Genomic DNA, 26,672 nt, shown 5'->3' with positions numbered 1-26,672 from the left:
CTAGCGGAATATTATTTTTAAAATAGTTTTTGCATTGAAGCCAATATAAAAACGAGCGTGGCGCTGAACTCCTACAGTTTATAGTACAGTTTATAGGGGGAAATCCTTGCTCACGGAATTTCGCGCGAGTGTCAAAGTTGGCCGTGGTAAAACCGCAAATGGAACTTTTCACGAATCCTCTCTTTGATGTTTTTCGTCTGCTAGTAATTTGAATTTTCGGGTCTTGTATTGCCATTTTGCCAAAAAATCTAAAAGAAACACACAAGAATTTGCTCCGATCTCGATCTCAATCCGTTGATCAGTCGAAATCGGAAGATCGGTTTTGGGCGATTTCGGAGCACCCGAGAGCGGGAAATGGAACACGCGAAACTTGATCGGTTCAGGTCAGAACACGCGAAACTTGATCGGATCAGATCAGAACACGCTAACCTAATCGGATCAGATCAGAACACGCAAATGGAACATAAAATGTTGATCAGAGTGATCTAGAACGCTCGAGAGCAGTCAAATGGAAGACGCTATGAGAGTCTGGGTAAAAATACTTTCCCAAAATGGCTTCCAGTGGTCATTTCAGCTGATAAATTCTGGATATCAGTTTAATAGGTGAATACTTTTCACTTGTTATGGAACAAAAGGTGGTACCTTTTACGTTAAATTAAACTATTCGCTTGTTCTGGTGAAGATAACTACCCTACACCGTGAACTCGTAGTCTAAGTCAGTGTATTAGGTTTACATTGATTACACCTAAATAATCTGTAACTCGCAAACTACATTATATTTGCTCATATTTAAAATTTTAATTAAGTAGGCTTAATAAGTAAATGGACCGCGTTATTTCAAATGAAAACCATTGAGTTGGGAATAAATAGAGGTACAACTAAATCTGGCTGGCGCGGGACTACTTTCGTTCAATAAGGAGACTTTATCAACTTTATCGTTCTACTGCAATTGAATTTTTTCGCGAATCTGATGCGAAATTGAAATGCATGATTACTCGTAACAAACAAACCTTTGAAGTTGTTTAAAAATAATTTTATTCTGTCAACACGATCCTTTTTAACTCAAGTTACGGTAAGTTAGCTAATAATTATTTATTTTTAGCCATATAACTTTACAAAATATAGATGGCGCTACCGCCTAATTATAAAGATGAATTTCGTAGTGTCTTATCCATAGAGATAGAAAATAAGTAGAGGCCCAATGAAATCTGAGGGTTTGTTCCGCGCTGCTATCCCCCTTCACGAGCTGAGCGTTATAGGGAAGATATACGTGGCGCCACAAACGGTCATATAAGAAACTAAACTCCCTTTGTGGCAACCAGCTGGGCTCTACGACGTCATTGCAAAATCCACGTAACTTCTTAAGACTTGCGTATATAGTTACGTGGGCTACGTTCAGCAGCAGTCAACGGAAAAAAACCCGATGGATTTGATATTTTCCACCGATGAGCTTTTTCGTCATAATGACGTCGTAAGTTGCTGAACGCTTTTATTCAGTCATCGGTGTTTTTTAAAATGCCGTAGCTTTTATAGTAGTTTTACGTCAGAAATGACGTCAGTCATCTTCCAGCCGATGACTTCGGTGAGTAACCGATGACTATCGTGACGTCAAAACCGGAAACGCAACAAAGCGTACAGTAGGAAACCGATGAGCTCTGCTGAACGTACCCATGGATTTTGCTTTCAGGCGACGATTTCTAGTTCCTCCAGAACGGTGTGGTGGCGCTACGTGCTTCTTCCCTATAACGCATGCCACGGGGGGGATGAAATTTCCATAACAGAAAGCAGCTCTTTTTTCCCCTGTCTGGGCCTCTACTTATATTCTATCTCTATGGTCTTATCAGAACAGGTCCCGCGTAACCATGGCAACCGAAATCGTAATTGTAATTCTAGCAGTATTATTCCCAATTCAATAATGAAAACGGTCTAACTTAACCCTTGTCCATTTACTGTTGTAATATTTTGACCGTTTGTGGCTTTCCAGTGTTTAATTCTTAAAAGCCTTAAATACACCTAGTTTTTAAAAAAAATAATAAATATATAAAGTTTTTGGTATAAACGATCTTTAAATACCTTTAACTGCAAATGACTTCATTTTAATACTTGCAAATTCTGAACCGCAGTCAATCTGCCAGAATCTGGAATGTCTCGAAAAATATTTAAAACAGATACAGCAGGGTACGCGAAGAATAAAAAAAAACTATATAAAAAAATTATTTCCGTTATTGTTATTAAAAGTTAATTTACTAAACATTGACACCTGTCATAGCTTTCTGGTTTATACTATTCAAAGCGGCTTGTCGAATGGTCTAACAATTTCCGGGATAGGCGTTATAGAAGAATCGTAATAATTAATTTAAACCTACCCCACGTTCCAACTATAAGAAGCGGGAAAACGGTTAATATGTAAACTATTTAATTTTAATTTACTAAAAATCGACACATGTCATCGCCTTCCAATTTACGTGGTTTATACAATTCAAAGCGGCCTGTCGAATGGCGTAACAATTTCCGGGGTAGTAAATTAACTTTTAATAACAATAACGGAAATATTTTTTTAGTTTTGTTTATAGTTTTTTTTTAATTCGTCGCGTACCCTGCTGTAGCTTTTACAAATATTTTTCGAGACATTCCAGATTCTGGCAGATTGACTCAAGGTTCCTAGAATAATCTCTTATATAGGTTGGCGCATACAGCCTCTTTTCATACAAGAAAAACCAAACACTCCCGTTAAAAAACAACGGGGAAAGATATCCGGTTTCCCCCCTAAAAACGCGTCACTGGATGTCAGGCAACAAGTCGTCGCTCTCCCTTTTGTCGTGAGAATCGAGTATAAATATTTATCTCACTGCGCAAACGTGAGTGCCGTCGCCGTAGTTTTATTTATTTTTAATAGAAGTAACATAATATTTAAATTATAATTTTACCAAGTTATAATACAATGGAATATAATATTACGAAATACAGTATATAATAGATTTTAACATATGATATTATGAAATATAACAGATTATAAAATCATATCGATCCATGTTAGTTTTAGGTCCTGGTGGAATTAGAAATAAAATATTAATATTATTTTTACGAAGAATTACCCGTGAAAAGGTTTAAAAATATGTATTAATAATATATTTTTTTGGTATTATAAGCTTCGAGCTTAGGAAATATAGCGCCATCTGCCTTAATAACCGTCAACTAAATATGTGAAGAAATAGCAGATAACTTTGGAATTTCTAGGTTTTTCGGTTAAACTTTCAGTTGTCGCGCAGAGATAATTTTGAACGAGCAGACAGCTTTCATATATTCAATTTAAACCTCGGTCGGTAGGCGGCGATACTTATGACCAAAATTTAAACTACGCACGAACCCTATAGAGACGTTTCGAACCGCGGCTCGTCGTTCCATAATTATATTAAATATAATATAATATAGATTACAAAAAATAATGAATATAATATAATGATATAAAATTAAATTAATTTAAACTGAAATTGAAAATTGCTGGTTAATCTAATTTAAAATTGGGCGACTTTTACTTCAACGTATCGTTTGAGAATATTTAAAAAGCCAAAAGGAACGACAGACAAATGAAAGTAAACTATATGCTCCCTCTAATTCGGTCTCCCGAAAACACGAACTCCAGAGACGTCACTCGCGACTGCGCAGGAGGTGAAAGAGAAAAAGAAACGTTTTCAAGAGAGGAGCAACATTTTTTCCCGAATGCGCCCCCGTTGAGATTGACTCCGGTAAATTCAGACTATAATAATTTTAGTCCAAGAGCCCATGACAAAATAAGCATGTGATAAGGTACACGATGGGTCAAGGTATTTTTTAATTAGGTTAGTTATTTGTAACAAAGAACTGTTTGGCTTACGGGTCAAAGTGGGGGATTTCCAGAAATACGAACCACGTGACGTCACTTCCGGGGACCTTGAAAATTGATATGACCTGATATTGGTATCATTCGATTGGTCTCAATGTGCTCTTACCAAATTAACCTTCAAATCTGAACCAAACGGCGTATAAGACTAAAAAAGTAATTTTGTCTTATACATGTAAATTTGGGAGGGGCTCGAAATTAGTTATTAAATGATCGGCTGTAAATTCGGTTGTGGCTAGGATATCATCAGTGGCAGATTAATTTCCGCCTGGGCCTTAGGCTCGAGCTTTATTCGGTCCCTCGATCTGACCTTGCCGTAGGGCCCTTAATGGGTCATAGTGTGCAATAACCGGTGGCTTTACCGGGGAGTCTGGGTCCGGCTCTTGCAATTGTAATGCGAAATATTATAGTAATTATAAATATACCGACCCCTTCTCCTAAAATAATTGCTGGTCGAATATTTTGGCGATTAGGACATCCGGTTATTTGTGGTTATTCCAGGTTATTCCTCTTGGACATCATCATCAAGCAAACGCCTGCAAGAGCAATTTCATCAATCTCAGCAGTATTGACAACTCCAAAAGTGACATAATTACCAAAAGTATGACAATCCCTGTACTTTCGTATGCTAAACGTTTAATGAATGCTCGACTCTAGATCGACCACATAAAAGACTATTTATTGACGCATTTCTGGATCTTTTTTTAGTCTATGGTATTATATCGTAGGTAGATGGCGATAGCATCTCCACAGAACGACGAAAAATCAAAAAGTACACTAACTTTGACCACTGCTACTTAAGCCACGTTCACACTAGACCCTAAAACCCAGTTTAGGTCGGTTTGTATGCCACTTTGAACGCCGACGATAATTCTTGGTTCACAAGTGCGAAATCGCTTCTACCCGGTTCGCTTATAGCCAAGGCTTAACGCCATTTCAAATTATGACTAGAATTTTGAAAAGACTAAAATGTATCCCAAAACAATTAGTTAATCATGTTTACTATACATACAGTAATATTATTGGACATTATTTAGAATTTTATTCCCATTATTTTGGAAAATACGGACAATTTTACTTCCCCACCTTGTTGTTTTGAAAGCGATTCTAAGCGAACCGACTTGGACGAGTTGCTTCCCGAACTAACACGAAGCGATTTCTCACGCTGCTTTTGAAAACTAGTTATCTTAAACGAAGCGATTTTAGGGGTAAGTGTGAACCTGGCTTTAGTTCCTCACTACGAGGCGTTATTTGTTGGTTTTAACTTCCTTCCCTCCCCAAGGCATACTTTCCCTTCTCCCCTCCCAACTTGTATTTCGCTCGTAACATTCATTAAGAAATAGGTCCGATTGACACACTTTTGGTAATTATGTCACTTTTGACAACTCTCATATCCAGGACTCCACGCCTCGAAATTACAGACATTTCTTCAAGCATCTTCACCGATCTTCACATAATACTCTTACCTCACACTTGCCCAACATCTTTATTGGCAACTTCACTTAACTCTACCATTTTATTTGTTACCGAGACATGGTGGGACCTCACCATTGCTGATGCTGAACTAAATATTCCAAGTTTCTCATTTAGTCGCTGGGAGCGTCTTACAAACACTTCTGGTTGTGGTGTTGCAATTTACATATCCAATTAATTTTCATCGTCTCCTGTTTCACGTGGCCTCCTCAATAAAAAATTGTGGTACCTGTATTGCTAAAACCTATAATGGATTGGACTTTTCTACCGTGGAACTGTGCTTAAATAAAATGTCGTATCTCATGGTATGCATATTTCGCTCTTCGTCCTTCAATAACAAACTCGATCTACATGTACTTAAGCACATTGATGATTATGTTGCTACAAACAAACAATGTGTATTACTGGTGTGTGATTTCAACTATCCGGACGTCGACTGGACATTCCTAGTCACCCCCCAGGCCTCTTCAAAGGCTGATGAAGACTTTATTTCGGCACTTTCTCTTTCTGGTCTTCATCAATTTGTCTCAACAGGCTTTCTACTCTAGGGGTAAGACAGTCTCAGATAATCTGTACACCGAGTTCGTGCATTTAGCACTGTCAAAGGTACGGCAGTGTACACCGAGTTCGCAGAGTGTCTTACCCCTCGTTTCTACTCAACCTTAGATCTGATTTTCTCCACTGACCCCTTTTTGGTTTGAAATGTTTACCTCCGTAACTCCGTTGGGCACAAGTGATCATTGCGTGATCTCTTTTGATCTACGTCCGCCTATGCCACTTCGCCAAAGTCCTGTCACTAAGGTTGACTATCTAAACTCTGACTCTGCAGATCTAAAAAATCATTTGTTTCAAGTTAACTGGAAATAACTTTTTCATAATAAATAGACCACCGAGTGCTGGAAAATTTTCAAAGCTGAAATGCTCTCTGCATCCACCACATATCTCTCTATCAAAACTCTTGGTCGCCACAAATTTCCAAATAAAGAACTGTGACTTGCAAAGCAATCCAAGGAACGAGCGTGGCGACTTTTTCGAAAACATAGGAAACTAAACTCCCCCAACATAGCCGGTCTACATGATAACTAAAAGAGAGCTAGAAACCACCTCACTTACCTAGCTAGAAAATCTCGGCGACGGCACGAATTTTTTTTTAACTAAAACCATGAATGACAATCCTAAAGCTTTCTTTAAATTCGTTAACACGAATCGCGAGTCTACAAATGGCGTGAAGAGCCTCAGAGTGAATGGAACGACTGTCACTGATAATGTTGACATTGGAAATTCCCTTAACCACTATTTTGCTTCCGTCTTTTCTCCACTACAAATCCCAATGGTTCATGCGTCTTCAAATTTCAACGTACAGCCTACCTTAATTGACCGGTTGCAAGTTACCGAGCGTGGCGTCCTAAAAAACTCAATGGTCTTTGCTCAACCAAGGCGCCAGGCCCGGATTACTTGCACCCTAACCTCCCAAAATGTACTTCCCACCAAATACCATGGCCTCTTACTCATATATTTAATCAAAGTCTGGCTACAGGGGAAATCCCTGATTTTTGGAGATCTGCCAATGTCACTCCGATCCCAAAAAAGGTGCCCCAACTCTTCCTGAAAAATATCGACCAACCAGCCTCACCAGCCAAGTCGTTAAAATTCTGGAATCGCTTTTAAACGACGCGCTTATAAAAGTGCTACTTGAGTCATCCTTTTTCCCAAGTCATCAGCATGGCTTTCTTCTATCGCGTTCCTGTACAACTAACCTGTTGGAAGCCACACATATTTGGACTGCTGCTCTAGAAAAGGGTCAACCTGGCGACATTATCTATCTTGATATCAAAAAAGCTTTTAATCAAGTTCCTCATCATACATTATATCGACGTCTTCGGTCTGCAGGAATAACCGGAGAGGTACTAATCATGGTTAATGGCGTTTCTCTCAGATAGCACACAACGCGTTGTCATACGTGGCTCCAGTTTTACTTCCTGCGCAGTTTCCAGCGGTGTGCCCCAAAGGGTCCATGTTGGCTCCCTTGTTGTTCGCAATTTATATTAACAATCTACATTCTACCGTCTTAAACTCAATTGACAGCCTGTTTGCTTATGATACTAAACTCATTAAAGCTCTGGCATCTCTGACCTCTTCTACCGAACTGAAACAAGATCTCTTCCGTGTGGAGGCTTGGGCTGCTGAGTCTGGTCTCGGTTTCAACACATCGAAATCCAATGTTTTTCACCTCGGCAGGGCCGGATTAACCAATAGGCCGAATACGCCTGGGCCTAGGGCACCAAGCCTACAAGGGGCACCAAGAGGGTTCGAAAAAAATAAAAGCACAAAACTTTAATCATTTGCTTTTCACAAAATATTTTCCGGAGTAATTTTAGTAAATGCGTTCACCCATATGAACCAAAAACGTTTGATTGTCACATTCTCTAGCCCCGCCTGACGACATACTAAATCTGGCAGCAAAATGAATTTTCCTTCCATTTCTCAATTATAACTTGGGCCTAGGGCCCCATAAAGTCTTAATCCGGCCCTGCACCTCGGAAAAAAATAACCCAAAGACAGTAAAATCTGTTCGAGATCTTGGCGTGTAAGTGGACGAAAAGCTATCCTTCTCTGATCATTGCAAAGAAAATCAACATGTTCACCTAAAGTCATTAAGACCATTTTTACGACTTTTATCTTACCTTTACTGGATTTTGCTTCACCAGTTTGATCCCTCCACCTAAAAAGAGACTTGGACCTCATAAACAAGTCAGTCAAGAGTCAACAAACTCACTAAATTAGTGCCAACCCTTCGGAACGAAATAGCTGCGTACCGACGTAAATTTCTTTATATATCAACTTTTCAAGAGCATCATTCGTCTACAGACTTGGGAGAGGTTTTTCAATTGAATCGGGCATAAGTATTTTACAAGAAGGTGATTTTTTTCACTCGTTCTTCTACAACATATACTCGAGGGCACGACAAAAAACTTGTATAACGCGTGTGGCTACATCGAACCGCAAGCACTATTTTTGTATTCGCACTGTCCCACTCTGGAATCAACTCCCACAGTCAATGGTATCTCTCAAATCTAAACCACTCTTCCTTAACAACCTTCGCACCCTCTGAGAGCCTATAAGCAGCCTCTGGCGGCTTTGGTGCATATAATATAGAAGAAGAGGAAGAATTCAATTCCATGAACGAGATTTACCATCATCACCAACACAAATTCTGTGTTCAACGTCGCTCAGATACTTCCACGGCTGCAACCGGACTCTGCCACTACGATAACGTTTCCGCAGTTCAACTGAACATTTCGTGATGAACTTTTGTTAGGTAATGGTTACAACCAATATATCTATATTTTACATTTCGTTAACGTCGCGCATTTATCTATCACGAGCACTGGCCAGTTGCTTAATTTGTTAATCTTTAAGTTAGTTAAATTAGTATTTAGATAGTTTTTAAGTTAATTTAAATGTTCGGTTAGGAGATTAGGGTTAAAATTAAATCATTTAGTGTTTGGAAATCTAACAACTGGCTTCATAAGTTTCATTACAAATTTATCCTAGACACCAATTTCTTACTGAGGACCCTCACTAACCCCATCATATAACGTTACGCGAGTAATCCCGGACGTATTCATTTATTACGGGTTCGCTTAAGTCGACTGTCGCTTGGTTCTCCGACACCCGCGCTACACAGACCATAATGGTGGTGGCGCACTGGGATATGTTAGCCGTAATCAAATGGTCCTATCTCCACCTCCGACTTTGGTCAGGTATTTATTTATTTATTATATTTACATCTGCTCAATAAGCCTCTAACAAAGAGAACGGGCTTTTGTTTGAGCATCGATACAGGTAAGTTGAGTTAGAGACGCGAAGACAGTAACAAATACCAATTTATTCAATTTTATTACGATTTTGAGTGGAATCAATATAACGCAAAAAGGGAAGATACATGACGGCGAAAAGTGTGGCGATTGGGGATAGAAATAATTGCTTGGGGAAAATAGTTCCAATCATTAATGACACTTGACGAAAATTGATTTTGGCGCTGGGTAGAAAAAACTCGGGACTTGGAAAGTTTGAGGGAATGACCTCTAGTTTGGGAGAAATTGAGAGAAAAGAAATCATCAAAATTTAGAGTAAGGTTGTTATAAAAAAATCTTGGAGTTAACAAAGGTCATTAATATGGTGGCGCAGATGGACAGGGTCAATACGAAGGAAGCGCGGGGGCTGGAAACTGGATTTTGGCTCAGGCTAACGTCTCTGGTGCCTCGGGGGAATTGCTTTCCAGCTGTGTGGCGGTAGGTATCCCTATGTGGTGCCATGACCCTTGCTTTCCCGCTTTTTTGGAAGCACACCGGGGATATCGGGTGCAAGCTGTGTGGTGTGCCTGTAGTCCCACCTTTTGGTACCTTTTCTAAAGGGCATATGGGTCCCTATCTAAGTAGGTTGGGTGGGTGCTGGGGATGCTAGAACATCCACCATTTTTCTTACAGCTGGGTTATGTGGCTGACAGTGGCTCAAGTCAGAGATGCGACTGTCAATAGTAGGGTGTCGGGTCCAGTGTATAACCAAAGACAGACATACTCAGCGTCGACATAAGACTGCCGCTTTTCCAGGTCGAAGGAAAAAAGACCACCCACGTCCAGCCTGACGGCTCCACGAAGACAAGGAGTCCAAATGGTCGGCCGCAGGCTGAGAAAGCTAGCGACAACCACGAAGCTCATCTCCGGAGACTAGGGCTGCAAAAGCCGCGCTCCAGCTCTAGATCTCTCCGTGAAGAGGACCTCGCATACCCTAATAACTTCTAATTTGTAACCGTGAAAATATTTTGTAATTCTAACAATAAACCGTTCATTCGTAAACTGCATTTACACGTCTGATTATTTCTGCCGTGACAACAGGTGGAGGCACCGGGCACGGCATCCCATCCCTCCATCAGTCTATGATCTCCGACACCGAGAGTTACTCTGACTATTCGGATCTCGACCCTCATCCAGCGGCTGAAACCTTCCGCCGCTCCCGAAGAAATCGAGACCTTTCCCCGGAATTTTTAGCACCAAACAGTGTCCGGGTAGTGCTCCGACGAATTCATCCGAATTTGCAGCACTCCTTTCGGCAACGTTATCTACCGATCGCGTAGCCATGTTCACCGCTGCTGACATCGCCGACGCCGTTGGTGCCTTAACTATCAATTTACGCCAAAATTTACCAACCTTTCATCCAGATAACCCTCAATAACAGCATCACGTCTCTTTCGGCTGCCGAAAAAGTATCTTACTTACTTCCGTCCTAAAAGGAAAGGCATTCAACTCAACTCCGGAGCCCCGGGACTGGAGCGAAAACTTGGAAGGACTGGGAAGCCGCTGTCATCACGGAATTTGGCCGCTTGACTAGAAGGAGTCTTTAATGAACTGTTAACCAAAACTCAGTCCGTTGAAGAAGACCCAGTAAAATACTACCGGGACACCCTTCAACTCTGCTCTCTCGCCAATTACTCGATGACCGAAGCGGAAAAAGTCAACTTCCTTTTGAAAGGTCTCCAACCACAACTCCGCGAGAAGATGGTTAATGATGAATCCAGCCAGCTACGTCTCCAGATTTTCTTATAAAGTTGCAGCTCTTATCATGTTTATCTTTTTCTCCGACGACTGGATCCTCCAACGAAACCAAGATAATCGAAGTCATGGCTACCGCTCTCGCGAACAAACCAGCAGCTGCGACCACGAACTCCCAAGGACACCGTTCAGCACCACTCTATTTCCAATCCTCATCTACCGATGAGGTTCAGTCTCTTCGACGAGAGGTGCGAGACCTTAAAACGCAAATCTGTCTTAGCGGTGATCTCCGTTTTCCGTTCCGGTACGACCAGTCGGTTCAGTGCCTCCTCGACCTCTGTCCTTGTTTTTCCATGAGTCCCTCGTTTTGTTTCCAAGCCACCTCACGTGGTCCCTTTGGCGGGAAAATCCTTTTTCAATCAGGGCACTTGATACGTTTGATTGGGGCCCAGCCAATTAAAACCACCGCGTAATGACGCTCACTCTTACGATAAGGGTCCCACGAGCCGGTCCCCTCAAAGGGTTGACCAGAGCGTCCCCAATTACTCAACTTCTAAAATAACGTCAAACCCGGCGACACCAAAACGCCACATATAAAACCGAAGATGAGTCACATAGAAAATGAAATACAATACGGAGTTTCTCAGAAATCCGAAAATTGGCAATCCGCAATTCGGAATAATAATAAATATTGGGGCAATGACAGAAGGGGTTAATGAACTTAATGGGCTCGCTCTATCCCAAAAGAAGCCACGTCGAAATGAAAGGAGAGAGAGAATATTACGTAGGGGGAACTTGGGCTACCTGTGGCCACAGGGTCACCTTTGCCCCCCCCCTCCCCCGAAGAGATACGGGTTCTTCTTCTTCTTCTGTATGAATACACCAAAGTCATCAGAGATGTCTTATAGGCGTTCAGAGATTTTCCGCATGTGAGCCATAAAAAGTGGTTTAGATTTCGAGGAAATAACATCCTGAGGTAATTTGTTCCATTTTGAGATAGTGCGGTAGCAGAAGTGATGTTTGCGGATCGAAGTTTGTATGCGTGGTACGAAGATCTTTTTGTCATGTCCTCTAGTTGAGATAGGGGGGCTTTGTCAAAAAAGTCAGTAGCTTGGAGGATGTTTGATCCAGATAGGATTGAGTAAATTTCACCAAGGTCAGTGTCAGTATGGCGTTCCTGAAGAGAGGGTATGGATAAAAAGTTTCGACGAAACACAGCACCAATTTTGTAAGCTTGTTCAAGGATTTGTTGATGAGATCTAAGTCTCTCTTTAAATGTGGAGACCAGACTGGCGAGGCAAAGTCCAAAAATGGAAAAATAAATGTTTTAAAAATGATCTTGATTAACTTGGGAGTTTTAAAATTTAAAGTTCTACGAACAAGTCCAACGAACATATTTATTTTCTTGGCTAGGACACGGCAATGCTCAGAAAATGTTTGTTTCTCGTCCATTTGGACACCTAGATCGCGGACGCATGTGACAGGGGGAATATCTTGACCATTTAGCTGGTAAGTTGTGCGCGGATTTTTCTTTCCAAAGTGAAGGACGTTGGATTTTGAGGTGTTGAAGGATAAACCAGAATTTGTTGCCCAAGATTCAACTTTAGAGAGATCCTGTTGTAACTCGGCGTTAGATGTGTTTGTATTTAGAATTTTGAGAAGTTTTGTGTCATCTGCAAAGAGACTGGGGAAAGAATGGTCGACAGCTGATGGTAAACTATTTATGTATATTGCAAATAAGAATGGTGCAAGTACGGATCCTTGTGGGACTCCGCTTGTGACGTCGCAAGGGGGAGAACTGATTCCACGTATTACAACCCGCTGCGTGCCTTTAACCAATTGAATGCGGCACCCTTTATGCCTGCAGAAAGTAGTCTCTCAAAGAGTGTATGATGAGGAACTTGGTCAAATGCCTTCTTGATGTCTAGGTAGATTACATCAACAGAAAGACCTTGATCTAGTGCTTTTGTCCATAGATTCGTAGCTTCAAGTAGGTTTGTTGTGCACGAGCGAGATGGAAGAAAGCCATGCTGATGGTTTGAGAAATAGGAAGAGTCCTGAAGCAATTTTAGAAGCTTATCTTTGACAAGGGATTCCAGTATCTTTACAACCTGACTGGTGAGGCTAATGGGTCTATAATTTTCAGGTAAAGTCGGGTCACCCTTTTTAGGTTGTCATTCTTTCTCCCGGGTACCCTTCGCAGCAACGGCCAGCGCCACAGCTAGGGGTCACCCGAAAATATCCACCATCCTACTCTAAAGAAACACAAGGTCTAATCCTTAATGACGTGGGAGAGTAAAAGTTGGGAAACTTTTTAAAAGATTGGAACATATCTGGGAAATCACTAAACAAAATTATTTTTAAATTACTGCATGAAATTGGTCGTTACAGCCAATAAAGAACATTCGTAGACAACACGTATACTTCAAGCTTAGCTAATATTTAGTCGATTGTGGAGTACAATATCAAAGGCCTTAGCTATATCAAGATATATAATGCCTTCATGAAAGTTATTGTCTATAGAATCCATCCAAATAGCTATAAGGGCAGAAAGAAAGTTCGAGTTTGAGTAATGGCTGATTGAAGACAATTTTCTAAAACCTTGCAAATAGTAGAGGTTAAACTGATTGGGCGGTAGTTTTTGGCTTCACCTTGGATGTTAGCAGTACACCTGGCCAGTCTTTCATCAGGTGATCACTAGTTAAAGAGTAAGGTTTTAAGGTTAGGTCCTTCCAGCTAATAAACGGAAGGTTTAGATCACCTAATAATATCAGTTCTGTGGAATCTTACCGAGTTGTGGCTTCAGTTAATATCTTTAGTAGAATCTCATTCTGAACATCAGATTCTTCCGGGGCATGGTAGACGCATCCTACCTATAGCCAATTCTTTGTTGAAAGGGCTTTCACTTCCAGCCACACTGATTCATGGTGATGGGATACTAATGGAACTTTTCTTAATTTTAGTATTTAGTTATTTACCGGTCTTTATTCTTCCAAAAAATGAAAAAAGATATTCGGGAGTTTTCTATTTTACTTATCGCGGAACAAACCGCACCACCAGGCATAATATCCTTTTATTAACTTCTCAAAAGACCAAATACAAAACGGTTAATTTCCGCGTCCTCTTAATCCTAAATTCATATCGCCCGCGAAACTGGTGGCACCACCTATGAAATAGTTCCTGAACTTCCTGTGGACGTTTTCACTTTTCGCGAAGCCTCTCTCTACTAGAACAAAGTAGGGAACACCAATTAACATTAGATACAACCTAAAGTAATTTTTTTTTCCTAACCTAAAACCGTATATTGTATTCTATTATGATTATTAAAATCTTCCGTTGAAAGACAACTGACTGTCCACAGGTACTTAAGGTTTTAACACGACCAGAAAATCCGTGAATTAAACCAAAACTTAAGCAAAATATTTCCAATGGCCGATGAAAACAATGAAGATAATTGGGATTCTGACGAAGATGACGAGGACTATGTGCCTCCTGATGGAGAAGGTACTGTTATAAATAACTAATGTCGAGGGTTTAAGGCACAATAAGTTTAATTCACCTTCTCATCCTGACAAAATCATATTATACTTCGTTACTTGGCATCTTGACAATGACATAACATCTGTGTAACTTACTTTGCAGTAGAAGTTTCTGATCTCGAAGTATCGGATGCTGAGACTGAAGACGAAGAAGATAACCCAGCGTTAGCAAACCCTGGCAAGAAAAATAAAGGAAAGAAACTAAAAAAACGAAAACACACCAATACTAAGTATATTCTTCGTTTTTACTTGTATCCCCTTATGAATCCTTTCTGAATAAAATATTTTAAATATTAGTGACACTGATGGTGATAAAAAAGATGGTGAAAATGGAAAGACCGAAAAGCTAACTACAGAAGATGAGAAGAAAAAAATTGATTCTCTTTGGGCTGATTTTATCAGCGATCCCACTGTCACAGCAAAGACTCCCATTATAAAAACCAGTAGCACTGAAAAACCTGCGCAAGAATCCAAGGAAGAACATAAAACTACACCGTCAAAACCAAAAAAAGTTACTGTCACAGAGCTGTTTGAATTTGCTGGTGAAACAGTGAAGTAAATTGAGTTTTTTTCATCACCAATGAATTACACAAAAATATTTTAATTTTCCATCATCCTAAGGGTTCAAAAAGAAGTAGACGCTAGCTCACCTCAAGCAAAAGCTGGCACCCCCAATTCCGATCAAACTGAATCCACAAGTAGTAGCAATTATAACGAAACTAATTCCACACTGAAAAGGCCAGCAACGAGCAAAGTTGGAAATTTACTCGCTCAAATAGGGTCTAAAAAGAGCAAACTCAGCGTCCTGGTGAATAAAACTTGTAAAATTTGTAAAAAAATTAAAATATTCCATAGCAATTTATTTATTTTTAGGATAAAACATCGTTAGATTGGAAGACTTTCAAAAAAGAGGAAGGAATTGAAGAAGATTTGAAAATCCATAACAAAGGGAAAGATGGGTATTTGGATAAGATGGCATTCCTTGAAAGAACTGATCATAGACAATTTGAAATTGAAAAAAGAATTAGATCAATAAATAGGAGTCATAAATCTTAATTTTATAGTTTAATGTTTAAAAAACTGTATTATTGCATCATTCCTTCATTTTTTCACATTAGGTTAAATAAAAAATATGTCCTTATTTTGAAATCGTTTTTTTAGATACAATCTATAAGTACTTACATAAGCCTATGTCGACCTTTTAATACATGTAGGTGCATTATCGTTCAGATTCAGTAAACATAAGTACCTTTACGTAAGTGGAAGAAGTCCGTGTTGAATAAATATAATCTAATTAGGTTAGTTCTAAGATTATTTATATATATAAGGAATAAGATTTGGTATTTATAAAGATGTCAGAAGATTTGGATTTGTGTTTGGAAGTTGCGCTAAGACTAGCCAAGGAGGCTGGTGAAGTAATGCATTTTTTATAATTATACAACATTAAGTTATTTACAATTTAACCTACTGCAGATTATACGTATTGCAATAAGTAAAGAGAAATTAATTGAGAGCAAAGAATCCGCAAACGATCTCGTAACTGAAACTGATAAAGGAGTAGAAAAATTTCTCATTTCAAATTTTAAAAAAGAATTCCCTCATCACAAGTGAATACAAATTAATTTTTAACTTAATTTAACAATTTTCTGACTAAATAAATTCTGTTACAATAGATTTATAGGGGAAGAGAGTACAGCAGCTGGTGTTAAAAATGAATTAACAGATGATCCAACATGGATAATAGATCCAGTGGATGGAACAATGAATTTTGTTCACGGATTTTCATTTGTGGCTGTGTCTATTGGACTAACTATCAATAAAAAGGTTAATTACTTAACTTAATCTCTAAATATGAAATATTAATCCTATCCCTCCAATATATAGATAGTCGCTGGTGTTATTTATAATCCGTTATTAGACAAGCTGTATTATGCCAAAAAAGGCTCCGGAGCCTTTCTAAATGCTGAAAAAATCCACGTATCCAATACTAAAGAGCTTTCCCAGTCATTAGTAGTAATGGAAATGGGAAGTAACCGCAGTCCTGAACGAGTACAGAATATTCTGGATAATTTAAAAGCCATTATTAATTCAGCGCACGGGTATGACATTATTTTTAATTTCGGTGCCAGCTTTCAAAATATTATTATTCCCAGCTTAAGGTCTTTGGGATCAGCTGCAATGAATCTGTGTGCTGTTGCAGCGGGACAAGCCGAAATTTACTTTGAATATGGCATACATTGTTGGGATATGTGTGCGGGTGCCATAATTATTGAAGAAGCAGGAGGGGTTGTTATTGATCCGGAAGGTTTGTAAAACTGAAATTCTACAAGTGAATGTTATATTAATATAAATTTTCATTTAGGTGGAGCATTTGACTTAATGTCTAGAAGAATTATAGCTGCTACATGTATGCCACTAGCCCTCGAAGCCAGCAAAGCATTAAATCACATACAACTCGAACGCGATTGAAGCATGGTTAGTTCCCAATTTCCCGAAAAATTCATTTGTTAGGAAATTTTTGTAATTACTATTCCAATTAACTACAATTTATATTTGTTATTTTTATTAAGCATTTTTTTTTTGGTTGAAAGAAAGAAAAAATAAATTAAAGTCAAAGTTTCGTAATTTCACTTTGTGAAAGGTCAAATGGTGTTTTGACTAAATACGTTTTTAATATCCCCTTCCCTTTAACAAATATTTCTCCTCTGCAATCACAAGTGTAAGGACCATCGGGAATGTTTAGTAAAATGTTCGCAACTTCTTGAGTTACTTGAATTCTTCCAATAATACCAGTACTGTCCATCCGACTTGCCAAATTGACAGTATCACCCCAAATATCATATTGAGGCTTCCCTGAACCAACAACACCCGCTATTACAGGTCCCATAGCAATTCCTTCAATAAAGTAAGTGTTATGTAAAAAACCACAACAATGATGTTAACAGCGGAAAATGTTGTTGGCATTTACCAACTCTCAGTTGAAAATCCTGTTGGGTATCTCTATTCAGTTGAGCAAGTTTTTCCATCATGGCTGTAGCAAACTTAATGACATTTAAAACATTCCACTCTGGGTCCTCTTCCACATCACTCTGAAACAAAAAATATTGCATTCTTCATCTTCAATGAAATGTACCTAAGCCACCAGGGGTCACTTGTCAAATGTCTATCAAATTTGGTTTAGAAAGAGTGATTTAGTGTTTACCGATATTAAATTTTGAGGGAATGAGTTCCATTGCAGGAATACAGGGCTGGTAAAGTGATTTTTCAAAATGCTATATTCGTGCGTGGAATAAACAAATTTTTTTGTGACTTCTGGTGGAGGTAATTGATGCTTGTTCAATGAAATCTTTCTCATTTAAAATGCAGCATTATATCAAAACTCTCATACGAAACAAGTAACCAATTAGGATGTAAAAATATAACATGTACCTTAGCAGTGAAAACTTTCAATGTAATTTAACTTATTTAAGCAATTTTCACGCTAAATTAAAAAATGTGTATTACTTTTAACAAAAGTAAAGGAACCAAAGTTATCGGAGCTCTTTGTCCTTATGAAAAATAGAGTCAAATAAAAGCTAATTTGCATCCCCGTCTTTTACGCGATAAATGGCACTTCTATGTATAAAAAAATGGTTTCATAAAAACAAAAACTTGTGTTTTTGGCCTAGGAGAGCAAAAAATATCAAATTCAAGGTCAAAATGTAATGTCATAATGAAAACACCTCCAACATGGGAAATATTTCAGTCTGATAACTTTGGTTCTTTTGCTTTTAATGATGTAAGAAATCAACGGGAGCTGCGAAGGTACGTGTTTCAAGTGAAAAATATTAGCAGAATAGGAAGATGAATCTCATATTGGTTTGTTCCCATAATTTATATCATACATTTGTGGCAAATTTTGATATAATATATTACTTCGCGGGATCCTCTTCCGGGAAGAAGGCCAGTGGCTGCCATGTAGGTACTCCCGATTGTTTTGATTTTTTCAACTTTTGCAAACGAAGGAACATAGAGGAGCTGTGGAATAATATAACATCAAATATTTAGCCCAAAATACTTATAATTTAAAAATATACCTCATCAAAATCGCAAATAATTTCATTCAGAACTTGCAAACATCTCAAGCCTTCTTGGTTAACACTATTTTCTGTGTAAAATTCTGGAAATTCTGGGATTGAAGCAAACATGACGGCTGCGTGGGCGTACTCTTCATAATATAGCTCCTATAACAAAATAAAACCTAAATTAATTATATTACATATAATTAGACTACATTTCTTAAAAAAATTATACATCATTTGTAGCTTCATCTGTTAAATAGTGATTGGCAACGTGTTCCGGGAGAATATTGGTTAACAGCATCCGATTCACTAAGCCCATTATTTGAGCTTCTTCTTTCTCCTCCCATAGCTTTTGTTTCCAAATGAAATCCAATCTACAGACATACTCCACCTAAGTAATGTTAAAAAAAACCTATAATTTACGCAACAAATTTACAAATCATATCATAAATCACCTGTCTATCGAGCATATGAAGAAAAACTACTAAAACACACAAATAAAAACAATGGCCAAAATCAGGAGACTCCGAATGTACATTCCAATCGGTGAAATATATTTTAGCTTGATCAAATAATTCTGTTCTGAATACGATAACGCTAAACAGAATGGTTCCACAAATATGAATAGCGAGCTTGAATACATAGTTAATTTTTAAGAAGATTGATGTAGTCGTCATTGCCAAGGCAGCGTTGAAAGTGTAAAACTTGAAAACCAAAACGCATACAGTCTCTTAAATCAACTCTTAAATATAACTTGAAATATCAATTACCCAAGGATTTTCACAGTGGACTTGAAAATTTGTATGATTGCTTTGATCATTTAATTCATAAGCAGTGTAATTTAAATTAGCGTCCGAAGAATTGGTGAAAACGTTTTTACAATGTTCCTCTTCCTTTGAATCAATAAATCAATTGAAAGCAATGTCATTTGCTTAGATATATTTTTGCTAATTAACTTACAATTCCTAACATCGCGACAGAGAGCATAAGAATTACTGTCAGCAGCCAAATGAAAATTCTCAATAGCAGTCTATTGTTGATAAGATGGCCAATTCTCGTAATGAAAGTCTCCGAATAGTGATGTGGTTTGCTGTCAGTTCTTTTCATCTATTAAGTAATAAGTTAATATTGACTAAAATTTCGAAGAATCCAAAACGTACCCGATTTTTAAGCCACACGTATGGAAACCAGGTTGCAAAGTTACCAAACGCGATAACGAAAAGCGTAATTGTGTAGCCGACATAGGAAATCATGGACCTATAATTTGAAAGCACTATACTTAATACGCATACTTTTGTAATGAATTAAATTAAAAAGTTTAATTACCAAGGCATAACCAACGCATGAATAATTAAAGTTCCAAATAGCAAAATTGATATACATGCCATATAATATTTGAACAAAGGATCTGGTTGTTTTCGATACATCCCTTCCAAACTTGGTTTTAAAAATGTAAGTAATAACGGGTGAATATCTTCTGGATTACACCATTGGCTAAGTTATATCAAAAAAAGGCATTAACACCACTGCCTGAAACTTCAAAAATAAGAAAGTGATTCTTACTCTTTTTTACTGAGAGCCATTACTTCGATGGCTTTCTCCATATCAGCGTTCACGTTTGTAATCATAGTCCTGAATTTGGTCACACTGTAATCTAATACAAAACGTTTTCTCGTTGTTACACTATCGACTGCGGTGACTGCGGGCATTGACAATTTCTGTATTAATAAGCAACAAAAACTTTATTGTATAACAAAAATAAATAAAATGAAATGTATTGTTAAATACTTTGGCTTTGCTTTGAGCTTTAGCAATGGGTGGGGCAGCTGCCAATGAAGCCCTTTTTCCTTGCCCAAGAATTTTGACATATCCTTCATGGAATTCAAAAATGGACTGCCGTCTTGCAAACTAAATGATATAATTTTATCATTATCAAAAGGTTCTTTTAATTTTTGAAATGATATAATTACAGTTGGAATGATGAAATACGTGCATTTCACATGAGAATTGATAATGTACGGATCATTCTTATGAATATCACTGACTTCAATTTGATAATTGCGTTTGAGATTTTTATAAGTTACATCTGTGATATGCACATGCCCAGATTTCCCACTTTGCTCCATGTGGCTTGCAATTAAGGCATCTAAAAGTTAAAAAAGTCATTGATATAATGTTTGCGCAATTGGTCGGTAAAGTTTCGTAAAAAATACCTTTAGAATAGATATCATATTGCCATTTTCTGCTTCCAATTAATCCACACATAATCCTTCCAGTATGAATACCAATTCTCATATCCACTGGAACCTGTCGTTCAACTCGAACAGTGCCAATAATTTCAATCATATCCAAGCCCATCTGAACGCAATTATCCGAATGATTTGGATCAGAAGTAGGCACTCCAGACACGCAATAATAGCAATCCCCCAATAATTTGACTCTGAGACAATTATTTTTCTGTAAGAAAAATCAAAAATTAGCTGGAAGACATTAATTTCTGCAAATTATAAATAACAACGTACATCTGCCTTATCATCAAAACGTGCGAACAACTCATTTAAAGTCTCCACCAACTCTCTTGCATCAAGTCTAGCTGCTAACTTCATGGAATTTACAATATCTGCATACAATATACTGCAAGAAAATATAAAATTATTCTTGCTAGTTAGTAATTTGTACATTATTTTTTGTAACTACCTAACATTACGATGCTCCCCGATGTAAAGCTCATTGAAGGGCCGCCTTTCAAAAGGTCTTCGATCTAGTCGTACTATAACCTGCCGGATGTCATTTTTAACTTTTTCTGCCAAATAATCCGGAAGCACACTTCTTAACAAGTTTTCCTCTTGCTGCTTCTCAAACTGAAGTTTGATTTTGGACTCTAAACATTCTCTTCTATCGAGAAAAGCCCGTCTGTTCATCATTTCCATAATAAAACGAATGTAAAGTCCGACACTCCCACCAGCAAAATAAAATACAAATTCTGCAGCTAACTAAAATAATTAAAATTAAATAATTATATATAAGTAACAAACAATTAAATATAACTAAATACAATTTAATATATAATAAAAATACAATATAAATACATAATTACTTGTAGAGTGTGGTCTTTGCTTGTATCAATGGATATTCCAGTTAGAACCATCTCTAAAATTATCACCATGATTCCAAATAAAATGCACATGTACCGTCGCGGGTAAGGTAACATGATAAAGTTAACTAAAACAACGTAGTAAGTAGGCCGAACACCACTTGAAAATTTCTCATTTTCAGTCAGTATTCGAAAAATTGCAGCTCCGTGAGTCTCTACACACATTACGAAGAGCACCAAGATGGATAACAAAACGCGAGCCAAGTCTGAGCGGAACCAGTGTTCCTTGTGAGCCACCATCATCAAGGCAATATACACTAATATGGAAATGGCACATAATACTAGTGAAAGTTCCGCTTCTTTCATATTATTCTGCAATATCATTTAAATGTATAAATAATTGGAATATTATCTTATTTAAATAATAATTACCTTAGATATTACAATTGTGGTGATTCCCAGGCACAAATTAAAAAATAGGTTAATTAAAAGTACCAAAACAAGTAGCGAATGCTGGAGACGCGCTTGGTATTTGTGAAATAATTGTTCCGCTTTCTTTATCTCAAACTGACTCTATAGAAGAAAAAATTATTTACATTTAAGGAAGCTCAATAAACCACTGCCCGAAACTAATCACCTTCAAATGCCCCCAGGACCAGCTAAAGTCATCACCTTCTCGGAATGCTTCCGTTAACATCAATGACACCTGACTTCCATGACGAAGAGATGTCATGCTGTTACGGATCAGCATTTCCATGGCATTCATTTTGATGGTGTTATTTAGAAATCACTAGCGATCAATCAAAATTCAGATCTTTCATAGCGAACATTTTAAAATAGGTGACTTGTTCAAGTTGTTGAACAAAGGGTTTGTGTTGTAGTCCTAGCATCTACAAAACAAAAAAAATATTATTGAAATACATTATCTTAAGAGCTGATTAGAAAATCAATGTCCTAATTTTCTCTTAACTCATTAAGATTAAGAAAAACAAGAGACTGAAAATAAATTAATATAATTAACAAATTTAATTACAAAATTATATTTATATATAATAAATTTTCAGTACACATCACAATTCATTCTAAGCCATTCTAAAATTCAATTTTGAAAAACCAAAATAAATTTAGATTTAGATTTCTTTGAACCAATTTCTTAATAATTGCTTAAAAGTTCTTTTCTTACTGTGAAAATAGTATCAAAGGTGTTAAAACTATCTTTTTCAACGTAGAAAAGGCCATCGCAGATCAATTTCGCGATTCACAAAACACAAGATAGCTAAATGTCCTCATCTTATCAATGTAAAAGCATTGGCAGTCGATATCAGTTAATATTCTTTGAATAATGATAGGTAAATCAAATGAAAAAACTGATAAGGCTACTTCTAACACTGATAACAGTCCAGTCTACACCACTGAAGCCAAACTTTCATAATTAAACTAGTTCTTTAATGTAACTCATACTCTAGAGATAGCGATTCACCGGAAATCAAACCATCTTCACTTCTAGTCTTTAAAATGTCATTCCAGGTGGATGAAAAGGCTAGAGCGCTGCCCGACCAATACAAGTGGATTTTCTTTAAATTGTAATTGGAAGGATTAGTTATCAGTAGCAAATGTATTACACAAAACGTACTTGCGCATTAGGAACGTTATTCTTATTGCTAATTTTTTCACTATCAGTTAACCAATCTATCGCTCTACCAACTGTCCATGCCTAGTAAAAAAATATTATTATTTTTAACATAATATTTTTTGGTTTTAATAATAATAACCTTGTTGAAATACACTATCAGCTCCCTTTTAGCGTGGCCTTTGGGTAAGTTTATATTGAAAAATATTTTTTCATTTTCGATAGTGTTTTTTGGACCAACTGCTTTCAGCTTCATTTTCATCAGTTTAAGTTTTATAGCAGTTTCTTTTGGTCTGCTCCCTTCCAGTTTGACACTCAGCTGGGTTGATTCGTTTATTTTTGCGTCTTTCGTTACAATATTTTGTAGATCTAAGTTTTCTCGAATTGAAGGGTTTAGTTTAAATTCATTCGCATTCTTTTCACAGTATTCTAAAGATAAAGTTTCTCCTGATACTAAATTGTCAATTCTGGGGTCTAAAATGTCATTCCACGTTAAATTGTTTGGTAATGATTTGCTCAACCAGCATAATCTAATTCCCTTCAAAGAAAACAGACATCAACATATTTCAATGAAAAATATCAGTCAATATTAATTACTTTGCTATTTGAATCATTGTTTTGGTTTAGCTTCTTGAACTCCGTGAGCCAATCAATGGATTTACCAACACTCCACATCTTAAAATTAAGTAATAATTATGTAAGAAAACATTTCTTATTCAATGAATATGATAACTACCTTGTTAAAAAATAACAGTAGTTCCTCATTTTCGATAAAACTTTCAGGAATTTGAATAGCAAAGTACACTTTTTCACTCTCAGGGACACCTGGTGGTCCAACTGCTTTTGACTTCATTTTCATCAACTTAACTTTAATTGCCATTTCTTTGGATTTTCTACCTTGGGGTTTCGATACTGATGCGGATTCTAACCCTTTGTTAGCATTTCTAAAGTCTTTTACTATATTTTCAATTTCTAGCTTCTTTTCCCGTTGCTGATTTTGTTCCAATTCTTGTTCATGTTTAAGCCCTTCACAGCAGTGGTCAGATGGATGGCGATGTTCCAAACAGAAATTTCTAACACATTTCGGGCATGTAACGGGAAAGATTTCCCCTTTTGGACAGTCAGTAAATTGGCAGGAATGAACCAAGGAACTGGAGTTGGAAGGAATAGTTTCCAAACATGTGTCTTGATAATTTGGGCAATCGTGATTATCAGGATTTTTGTGGTTCAAACTTTAAAAAAAATAATATTATAAGTAAGGGTTATTGTTTCCTTAGACTGAAATTATAAATATCTAACCAAAAGCTTTCATCGCAGAAAAGACATTTGAATGGTAAGAAATCTAACAGGTAAAAAAAAAGGTGCTTGTCATTTGTCAAAGGCTTATGTTTTCAATCATTAAAAACTTAGACAAACATTACCTAACAAATTACAATTTTGTAGGCTACAATGTTGTCCAATATGAGTTAATTCAGCCATTTTTGTCTGTAATTATATAATTAATATAATAATTATTTTTTAACAAAACAATGACAGAACCGAATTGCGTAGAAAGTTCGTGGTGTGCCACAAAACCATTTGCGGACGACGTAGCAGAACTAAGCAGACTACAAATATTAATCCTAGCAACTTAAGGAATATTTCCTTCAATAGATGGCGATAGTGATCTGCGGGTATAAACCCCTAAATGTGGGCTTGCCTACTACGTTTTGAGAAAATGCAGTTGGAACACTTCTACAGGATTTTCAATATCAGTAGGTCAAAAATAGACCAATTATAGTAAAATTGAAAAATAAAAATAATTACGTATTTGGTAATATATGTATCTATCATTTTATAATATGTTAATGATTTTAAATAAAAAGAATTGGATATTTATATATGACTAAGTTATATATGAGAAATGCAAAGAGTTTACGATATTAACGATAAGATTAAGGTCCTACAGCTTCATTTTGAAACATTTTTTAGTTTTATTAATGTAGAAGGCCATACCAGGAACGTTGTAAACTAAAGATTACCATTCCGTACCATTCACCAAAAAGAAACTCAGCCTCCCCCTTGAATGAAGAAAATTAAATATTTACGGAAAAATTCCAATTACAGTCACACCAAAAAGGGCTTCATAAACAAAAGTCGGAGATAATTGAACAAAATTCCCCGAGGTGCCTTAAGGGGAGGTCAACGAGTAGATATATCCCCCTTAAACAGTATATCAAAGAACAGATTGAACGCGCGTATAGCAGTTCTACAATCTTCCACGATGGAGGCAAAAGAGAAGGGGCTTTTGTAAATCCTGAGGGGTGAAACGCATCGGTATCCCTAAAGTGGGAAGCCGTCCTAGCCTAGACACACGCCGCGAAATTTCGCAAAGCTCGGTGCTTCTGCAAATACATTTATCTCCCTCTCGCCCCCCGTTTGGAAAAGCCAGCCCCCGTACGATCAGTGGAAGTCCGCGTAAACCGTTTCGGTAGGAGTGTCCCTGGATCCGAGTGACTTTTGGACCCTCCCACTTCGGAGCACGGGACGACGGCTTTCGAGAATCGACGGAGTAGCCGCGTTCAGTCTCACTCATCGCCGATGAGTTACTATCCGCGCATCGCTAACTGAACATCGGCTTGCCCAACGCGAACCTCGTGGCTATACCGGATTACGCGTTTTAATTAACCACCAACTGGGTTTTTTTGGATTATTATAATCGTTTTAAAGAAATACAAACGGCATTTCGTATGGTCGCGTTCACGATTGTACCGCGATAATTTATAAACCTCTCTTCTCCCGCGAAACGTCCGAGTAACGCGTATTTGTAATTAATTTGTATTTTGTGGTGGGAAAACCACGTCAAACGGTCAAAATAGAGAATTCAATCTTGTCGTCGAACATTTTTTCGGTGCCGAACATGCTGCCTTTCGAGACGCCGAGCATCTACGAGCAGCTGCCGCGGTTCATCTTCAAGATGCCGCGAGTGGTCACCGATCAAAAGGCCAAGTTTGAGGCCGACGAACTCTTCAGGAGACTCAGCAGAGAAAGCGAGGTAACCATCCCTGATACTTTTGTCACACGCTGATACTTTGGTCATTCGTTTTCTCCCGATTCTTCGAAGTATATTTTGAAATAATCGTGATTATTTTAACGAAAGGTTCGCTACACGGGTTTCCGAGATCGACCGTTGGAAGAGAGGCAAATGAGGTTTCAAAACGCCTGCCGAGAAGGACACACCGAAGTTGTAAGTGACAAACATTCACGTTATTATTTAATACTAGGATTAGAATAAAAATTAGCAGATTTTATTTAATTACGAAAGATTTTATCGGTAGTTTGGTTATGGACTCAAAAATAAATTAATTTTAAAAGTAATTTTGAATAGTAGAATAGCTATCAGTTCTAGCTATAAGTTATGAATTGCAGTATGTTTAATTTGAGAATTGTTATATTTATTGAAA

At 37.5% G+C, this 26,672-nt stretch overlaps 5 protein-coding genes across 9 annotated transcripts in view; 3 read left to right on the top strand and 2 right to left on the bottom strand.

Moving 5' to 3' along the window:
* The first annotated feature begins 14,151 nt into the window (after positions 1 to 14,151).
* On the top strand, positions 14,152 to 15,585 carry Yeti (yeti). Of its 2 annotated transcripts, none has more exons than XM_090158250.1 (5): positions 14,152 to 14,409; positions 14,551 to 14,674; positions 14,742 to 14,999; positions 15,066 to 15,252; positions 15,318 to 15,585. In XM_090158250.1, the coding sequence occupies exons 1-5, from the start codon at positions 14,334 to 14,336 to the stop codon at positions 15,498 to 15,500; spliced, it is 828 nt and encodes a 275-aa protein (XP_090014376.1). In that variant the 5' UTR covers positions 14,152 to 14,333; the 3' UTR covers positions 15,501 to 15,585. The 2 variants fall into 2 exon arrangements, with proteins under 2 accessions (XP_090014376.1, XP_090014375.1); XM_090158249.1 differs by having other exon boundaries at positions 14,159 to 14,409; positions 14,548 to 14,674.
* Positions 15,586 to 15,667: 82 nt separating this feature from the next.
* LOC149926875 (inositol monophosphatase 1) lies at positions 15,668 to 17,064 on the top strand. 2 transcript variants are annotated; one of them, XM_090158252.1, is made up of 7 exons: positions 15,668 to 15,742; positions 15,797 to 15,859; positions 15,918 to 16,051; positions 16,118 to 16,268; positions 16,329 to 16,543; positions 16,598 to 16,749; positions 16,807 to 17,064. In XM_090158252.1, exons 2-7 carry the CDS (start codon positions 15,797 to 15,799, stop codon positions 16,911 to 16,913), a joined length of 822 nt encoding a protein of 273 aa, XP_090014378.1. In that variant the 5' UTR covers positions 15,668 to 15,742; the 3' UTR covers positions 16,914 to 17,064. The 2 variants fall into 2 exon arrangements, with proteins under 2 accessions (XP_090014378.1, XP_090014377.1); XM_090158251.1 differs by having other exon boundaries at positions 15,674 to 15,859.
* On the bottom strand, positions 17,000 to 22,479 carry LOC149926874 (adenylate cyclase type 2-like). The gene is made up of 19 exons (XM_090158248.1): positions 22,237 to 22,479; positions 22,032 to 22,172; positions 21,603 to 21,971; positions 21,203 to 21,498; positions 21,028 to 21,139; positions 20,719 to 20,962; positions 20,476 to 20,651; positions 20,294 to 20,413; positions 20,069 to 20,223; positions 19,832 to 19,999; positions 19,666 to 19,762; positions 19,466 to 19,612; positions 19,276 to 19,398; positions 18,961 to 19,209; positions 18,738 to 18,896; positions 18,521 to 18,667; positions 18,360 to 18,461; positions 17,413 to 17,533; positions 17,000 to 17,339 (listed from the first exon to the last, which is right to left on the bottom strand). The coding sequence occupies exons 1-19, from the start codon at positions 22,363 to 22,365 to the stop codon at positions 17,056 to 17,058; spliced, it is 3,339 nt and encodes a 1,112-aa protein (XP_090014374.1). The 5' UTR covers positions 22,366 to 22,479; the 3' UTR covers positions 17,000 to 17,055.
* Positions 22,480 to 22,668: 189 nt separating this feature from the next.
* Positions 22,669 to 24,820, bottom strand: LOC149926873 (AN1-type zinc finger protein 1-like). The gene is made up of 7 exons (XM_090158587.1): positions 24,651 to 24,820; positions 24,529 to 24,571; positions 23,966 to 24,461; positions 23,827 to 23,904; positions 23,372 to 23,767; positions 23,233 to 23,313; positions 22,669 to 23,173 (listed from the first exon to the last, which is right to left on the bottom strand). The coding sequence occupies exons 1-7, from the start codon at positions 24,706 to 24,708 to the stop codon at positions 23,045 to 23,047; spliced, it is 1,281 nt and encodes a 426-aa protein (XP_090014713.1). The 5' UTR covers positions 24,709 to 24,820; the 3' UTR covers positions 22,669 to 23,044.
* LOC149926872 (protein big brother-like) overlaps positions 24,456 to 26,672 on the top strand; it is a 31,145-nt gene continuing 28,928 nt past the window's right edge. For 2 of the 3 annotated variants that reach the window (XM_090158590.1, XM_090158588.1), the window contains exons 1-2: positions 24,456 to 26,263; positions 26,369 to 26,455. In XM_090158590.1, the coding sequence (XP_090014716.1) occupies positions 26,129 to 26,263; positions 26,369 to 26,455 (222 nt within the window). In that variant the 5' untranslated portion in view covers positions 24,456 to 26,128. The remainder of the gene's footprint in view (positions 26,264 to 26,368; positions 26,456 to 26,672) is intronic. The other variant, XM_090158589.1, reaches the window with a different exon arrangement.

Source organism: Leiobunum rupestre, chromosome 9 (genome assembly GCF_980474605.1).
Source record: "Leiobunum rupestre chromosome 9, qqLeiRupe1.1.hap1, whole genome shotgun sequence".
In the NCBI taxonomy this organism is placed as follows: domain Eukaryota; kingdom Metazoa; phylum Arthropoda; class Arachnida; order Opiliones; family Sclerosomatidae; genus Leiobunum; species Leiobunum rupestre.
Note: the sequence above shows the minus strand (reverse complement) of the source record. Positions and strands in the feature narration are given on the sequence as shown.

What these genes read in the sequence shown, in the direction of transcription:
- Yeti (XM_090158249.1), top strand. Translation starts at nt 14,334, where the DNA reads ATGGCCGATGAAAACAATGAAGATAATTGGGATTCTGACGAAGATGAC. An exon ending in TGTGCCTCCTGATGGAGAAG is followed by an intron (nt 14,410 to 14,547) that starts GTACTGTTATAA and finishes CTTACTTTGCAG; the next exon opens with TAGAAGTTTCTGATCTCGAA. An exon ending in CGAAAACACACCAATACTAA is followed by an intron (nt 14,675 to 14,741) that starts GTATATTCTTCG and finishes TTTAAATATTAG; the next exon opens with TGACACTGATGGTGATAAAA.
- LOC149926875 (XM_090158252.1), top strand. Translation starts at nt 15,797, where the DNA reads ATGTCAGAAGATTTGGATTTGTGTTTGGAAGTTGCGCTAAGACTAGCC. An exon ending in GACTAACTATCAATAAAAAG is followed by an intron (nt 16,269 to 16,328) that starts GTTAATTACTTA and finishes TCCAATATATAG; the next exon opens with ATAGTCGCTGGTGTTATTTA. An exon ending in ATTATTAATTCAGCGCACGG is followed by an intron (nt 16,544 to 16,597) that starts GTATGACATTAT and finishes TATTATTCCCAG; the next exon opens with CTTAAGGTCTTTGGGATCAG.
- LOC149926874 (XM_090158248.1), bottom strand. Translation starts at nt 22,365, where the DNA reads ATGAATGCCATGGAAATGCTGATCCGTAACAGCATGACATCTCTTCGT. An exon ending in TCCACTGTGAAAATCCTTGG is followed by an intron (nt 19,210 to 19,275) that starts GTAATTGATATT and finishes TTGGTTTTCAAG; the next exon opens with TTTTACACTTTCAACGCTGC. An exon ending in TTATTTGCGATTTTGATGAG is followed by an intron (nt 18,462 to 18,520) that starts GTATATTTTTAA and finishes ATTATTCCACAG; the next exon opens with CTCCTCTATGTTCCTTCGTT.
- LOC149926873 (XM_090158587.1), bottom strand. Translation starts at nt 24,708, where the DNA reads ATGGCTGAATTAACTCATATTGGACAACATTGTAGCCTACAAAATTGT. An exon ending in TTCTGCGATGAAAGCTTTTG is followed by an intron (nt 24,462 to 24,528) that starts GTTAGATATTTA and finishes TTTTTTTTAAAG; the next exon opens with TTTGAACCACAAAAATCCTG. An exon ending in TGATAGTGTATTTCAACAAG is followed by an intron (nt 23,314 to 23,371) that starts GTTATTATTATT and finishes TTTTTTTACTAG; the next exon opens with GCATGGACAGTTGGTAGAGC.